Source organism: Penaeus chinensis, chromosome 9, assembly GCF_019202785.1.
Source record: "Penaeus chinensis breed Huanghai No. 1 chromosome 9, ASM1920278v2, whole genome shotgun sequence".
Classification (NCBI taxonomy): domain Eukaryota; kingdom Metazoa; phylum Arthropoda; class Malacostraca; order Decapoda; family Penaeidae; genus Penaeus; species Penaeus chinensis.
This window is the reverse complement of record NC_061827.1, coordinates 1607828-1612827: the sequence shown is the minus strand read 5'-3', so window position 1 is coordinate 1612827 and position 5000 is coordinate 1607828. Positions and strand designations below refer to the sequence as shown.

Genomic DNA, 5000 nt, shown 5'->3' with positions numbered 1-5000 from the left:
AAGTAAACACAGAGCATACCTTATGGCTCAGTTTATTAAAGGTGACTGTCAGGGATTCAAGAAATTGTTGCCTTTTTATCTTGACATATAGTTACTTTGTTCACGCTTGTGAGACATTTATTTGTTGTTATATGATCATATTTACATCATGATACTTGATGATACTTGGGTTTATGAAATTCATAAAACTAAGATCCTTTAAAATGCACAAATTGTAAGATTAGTTTTCATGTAACTGTAACAATGGAATTAGGGTGTGTGTATAGTGGCAGGTCATTGCAGTTTTGTTTTTGAATTTAGTAACTAAATTGTAGGAAGTGTGTAATGTCCAGGCATATGTCGACGTATCGTATATCTGTTTATTTGCGGAATAACAAGAATGGTAAAGAACTCGTGAAACCTAGGTGAGTTATTCCTTAAATTTGTAACATTTCATTTTCTATACTGAAGATCAGAGAGTCGGAGCGTATGGATATTTACGCAAACCAGCTTGTGTTTATTGCGATAAACTGTAATGCGCAATAAATAAAGTATTTTTTATTTAGTTAATCATCATAATTTAAAGTATTTCTAAAGGTTTTATTGAACACTAGCAAAATCAATGCGTCCCTAATAATACGATGCTTCAGTTTAGGTAACTTAAATTCACAGAACAAATATAGATTATAATATTGGAATAATTATATGTTCATATCATATTAGTTTAGTCACAATTAATATCATATCATAAAATATATTTTGGCTCGTAACCATCCGCATTGACGTGGAAACATTCTCTACGAGGAAAGGAGTACATATGGTGAGGTCCGCTGAATATAAATGCGATTAAGATAATTTCACTGTATAACCAATAGCCTCACAATAACAAGGGACCTTTAGGAGGGCTCGGAAATCCGTAATTACGTCTCTCGTACATTGCTGATTGCACCTGTAGGGTTTTGTGAATAACGTTACTCCGCGTACTGGCTCCCATGCTTAAAATAGTCATGCACCGCGCATGCGCAGTAAATTTCGTACAGACATTACCCTTAGTAGTGAGTAACACAGCGAGTCGATTGGTAAATTTAAAACCTTTAAGGTGCGTTCTGCATGATTGAAATCTTGAAAGACGTTGAGTGTACTCAGTGATTTTAAGAATACCACCAGTTGCGAGGCCAAAAGCCTGCTTAGAGCGAACAAAAGGCGGGGAAAACGAAAACGGAGATGACACTGAAAAAGATGGTGCAACAAAGCCTTGCTGTAATGGCGAATGCAAGAGTGATAGTCGTTATAAAGATCGACCATATATGCATTTTGATACAGATCACAGAATGATACATAATGTACAGGCGGTAGGCCTATTTGGTACATTCACGGAGTATAGTTAATAAAGATTCGGTATCCAATGGCGACGGGTCACGGCTATCGCCGTCATAACAATACGCACGATGTGCGGCGTGCGGCTGTCCGCAGCGGCGCCGCGCCAAAACGCCCCGAGGCAATGATTCGGCTTGAGGGACCGATATTACGCGCTCAGAGTCAGCGCGCTGCCGCCGTTCGCCAGAGCGTAGAGTTTTTTTTAATTTGCTATACCCGGCGCCATTGGGGTATACAGACGTAAACCTTGTTCATAGAAGTTGTAATGGGAAAGCCGATATGGACTACTAGCAACGATATTTTGTATAAATTTGTTTTTATTCTGAGGTATAATTTTTATTTGATTAGTAGACCTAGACCTGTCAATACAGTAGTGACATAAACATACACGAAAGCGACACGTTTGATAAGTTCAGGCTTAGTTTGTAGACCTCGATACTCCAACCATCGTTTCAGACTAAACTAAGAGATCAAGTTTCACATGTAAAAAAATGAACTTGCCATACTCAACCCCCCAATCCCTTGCCCGTTGTTGTCGTGGGGGGGGGGGGGCTTAGGAGGCGGAGACTGGGACCCAATTCTGGGGAACTCCCCAATCTTGGGACTCAGCCCTCGACTCAACTAATTTTGCATGGTCATTTTTCCCCTCCTTTTTCGTTTCTGACCCTTCACTAACCCCTTCTACTATCCACTTCCCAAAGTGTGAGAGCCGTGCTGAAAGGATGAAATTCTGACTTTGTGCCAGTCCTGAACGGCCTGAGGGAGCCATGGACACGGTATTCCCCTGCTTTTGTTGTCTAGCCCTTACCCCTCGAGGGAACCCTGAGGGGTGGACTGTTTCTCTCCCCATCATACTCCAGGCTTATCATGGCCAACAATGAAGATTTTATACCATTATTAGGGGCACTGAGGTTTGCCCCTTCATCAAATAGCCCCACCAGTTCAAACTCTCCCGATTCCCTGACCCCAGGCTCTCCTTTGACCACGGCTCCGAACACTTCAACTGCTAAACCCTTCTCAATGCCTACTAGAACATTATCCACCCTAGTCAACACTCAACCCTCAGGAGACAATTCTACTCTCCCAACATGCTCAACTTCAATACCTCTACCCCCACAACCTTCTTCATCAACTACCCGATCCTCCCTTATTACTTACCTTACAGCCTTATTGCCCACCTCTCCCTAAACACTACTCCCTCTTCCACACGCCCCTGTCCTTCTACTACTCCCATCTCTACAAAAGTCTTAAATACTCTATGTAGCCCATCTAACTTCCCCTCTTCTACCTCCTACCTTCCCCAGTCAAACCTTTTGCCATCCTAAATCCAGACACTCCAATCTCTACTACAGCCCCAACACCTTCCCCTCTCCCTCCCCGCACTACCCGCAACAGACAGAATAAACATTCCACCCCCTCTTCCCCTACCCCACAATCACCTCCACCTTCCTTTGCCCCTACTCTTCAGACACCATTCTTCTCTTCCCCCCTCACAAGAAAACCTTTGTCTCACAAAACTCCCCATCCAACTCCATTACAGAAACTCTTGAAGATATTCAAAACTATCACTCGAGTCCCAAACTAACACTGAAACCCCTCATCCATCTTCAAATTCTATAACTCTCGCTCCCTCCACACTCGAATTGACAGCCGATATCCATCCTCCTCCTACTCATATCACCCCCTACACCCTGTCCTCCTACCCCCTCCCAGGACACCCCCCCCCTACTCCAGCTCCACCTACATTAACCCTCCCGCCATCCCCTCTATCCCTTCCACTCCCTCCTGGATACAAACGTGAATCCCTTATATCCCCTTCCCCAGACCCTCCACCTCCTAATACTCCTCCTGATACAACACCACCTCTTTCCTCTCATTCCTTATCCCACCCTCTAGCTCCTTCCCCTTCAAATTCTCCAACACATACTGCAACCATTATCACTCATAAATCAACGAAAGTATAACTATCCTTCATTGGAATATTCTCGGTTTCCGTTCTCACACCCGAGCTTCGTCATATCCTTTCCTCTTATAACCCCTCCATTCTATGCCTTCAAGAGACTTTTTTTTTACACATCCTTCTATACCAATCCCCAATTACCATTTTGTCTCTTCCCCACACTCCCTTTATGTCTCGTTTATACTTAGCAATCAGAAATCCCTAGAGCGCTTCTTCTCCACAGCTGACCTTATTATTCTTAATTCAGATCACCCCACACACTTTGATACACGCACACAATCTTTTTCATGCATTGACCTCTCTCTATGCTCCCCTTCTCTTTATTTAGATTTCCACTGGTCAGTTCTAGACCACTTTCCCTATAGTGACCACTTTCCAGTTCTCCTTTCTCTTACTTCATATTTACCACTTCCTAACTCCCCACACTGATGCTTTGATAGAGCCGACTGGCGTACTTTCACTTCACTCTCTGCTACTCATGTCCCTCCATCCTCCCTCTCATCCATTTCAGATATGATACAATGTTTCACAACTACAGTCCTAACAGCTGCCCATACAGCTATGCCTTGAACCTCAAGACCCTATACCTCCAAATGTGTTCCATGGTGGAATTCTGATTGCACTAAAGCGCTTTGCTTAAAACGTGCAGCCTGGAACAGTTACCGCTACAAACGAGGTACCGCTAATCAATTATCAGCCCTTATCTCCTTTAAAAGAGCATCTGCCTGTCTTCGTTGTACAATCTGGAATAGTAAAACAAATAACTGGCAAAATTATGTTTCCTCAATTACATCCTGTACATATATATCAAATGTTGTTGCCAGATCCATAAACTATCAGGTAAACATCCCCCCCCCCCTCCTCCATATTCGAGATGCCCTCATCTCTGATCCTCTCCAAGTCGCTAATGAACTGGATGACTATTTCAGCCAGGTCAGTAGTAGTTCTTACCTTTCTCCACACTTCTCTTCTATTAAGACCACCAGGGAATGTACCTCCATTATCTTCACCCTATCCTCTGCTGAGTCCTACAATGCTCCTTTTTCTTCCTCTGAACTCAGTGCTGCCTTACAGTCGTGTCGCAACACTCATGAAGGCCTGGCGGTATTCACTACTGTATGCTCTGGCAACTCCCATCTTCCTCCTTAGCCTTCCTATTAACAATTTACAACCACATATGGACATCAGGAAAATTTCCTTCTCATTCGCAAGAAGCTCTTATCCTCCCCTTCCTGAAATCCAATCAATCGGGTAACCTCCCTCAAGACTATTGCCCCATCGCACTAACTAGCTGCTTGTGCAAACTACTAGAGCGAATGGTTAACTTTCACTAAATGTGGTATCTTGAATCTCACAATCTTTTCTCTCCTTCCCAGTTTGGTTTCCGCCATGCCCAAAGTACAGCTGACCCCTTTGCTCATTTTGAGACATATTACATCTGCATTTGCACGCCATGAATCCATATTAGCTATATTCTTTGACCTAGAAAAAGCATATGATACTACATGGCGGTACCATATTCTCCAACAATTGTCCTCTAGGCATATGTGGAAACATGGGTGTCTTTATAAAGTCTTTCCTCTCCCAACACACTTTCCAGGTCAAAATTGCCTCTGCCACATCATCTTTCTTTTCTCAAATTGAAGGTGTCCCACAAGGCAGTGTGCTCAGTACCACTTTATTC

The 5000-nt window shown here is 43.2% G+C and overlaps 1 protein-coding gene across 9 annotated transcripts in view; it reads left to right on the top strand.

Annotated features, from left to right (window-relative positions):
- LOC125028804 (tudor domain-containing protein 5-like) overlaps positions 1 to 5000 on the top strand; it is a 24921-nt gene that overhangs the window by 30 nt on the left and 19891 nt on the right. The window contains exon 1 of one of the 9 annotated variants that reach the window (XM_047618316.1): positions 8 to 41. The exons of 1 other annotated variant lie outside the window; for it this stretch is intronic. In XM_047618316.1, the coding sequence (XP_047474272.1) occupies positions 23 to 41 (19 nt within the window). In that variant the 5' untranslated portion in view covers positions 8 to 22. Of the gene's footprint in view, positions 1 to 7; positions 42 to 752; positions 800 to 871; positions 1079 to 5000 lie in introns of those variants that run through there. 7 more of the 9 variants (XM_047618310.1, XM_047618309.1, XM_047618308.1 and 4 more) reach the window with 7 other exon arrangements.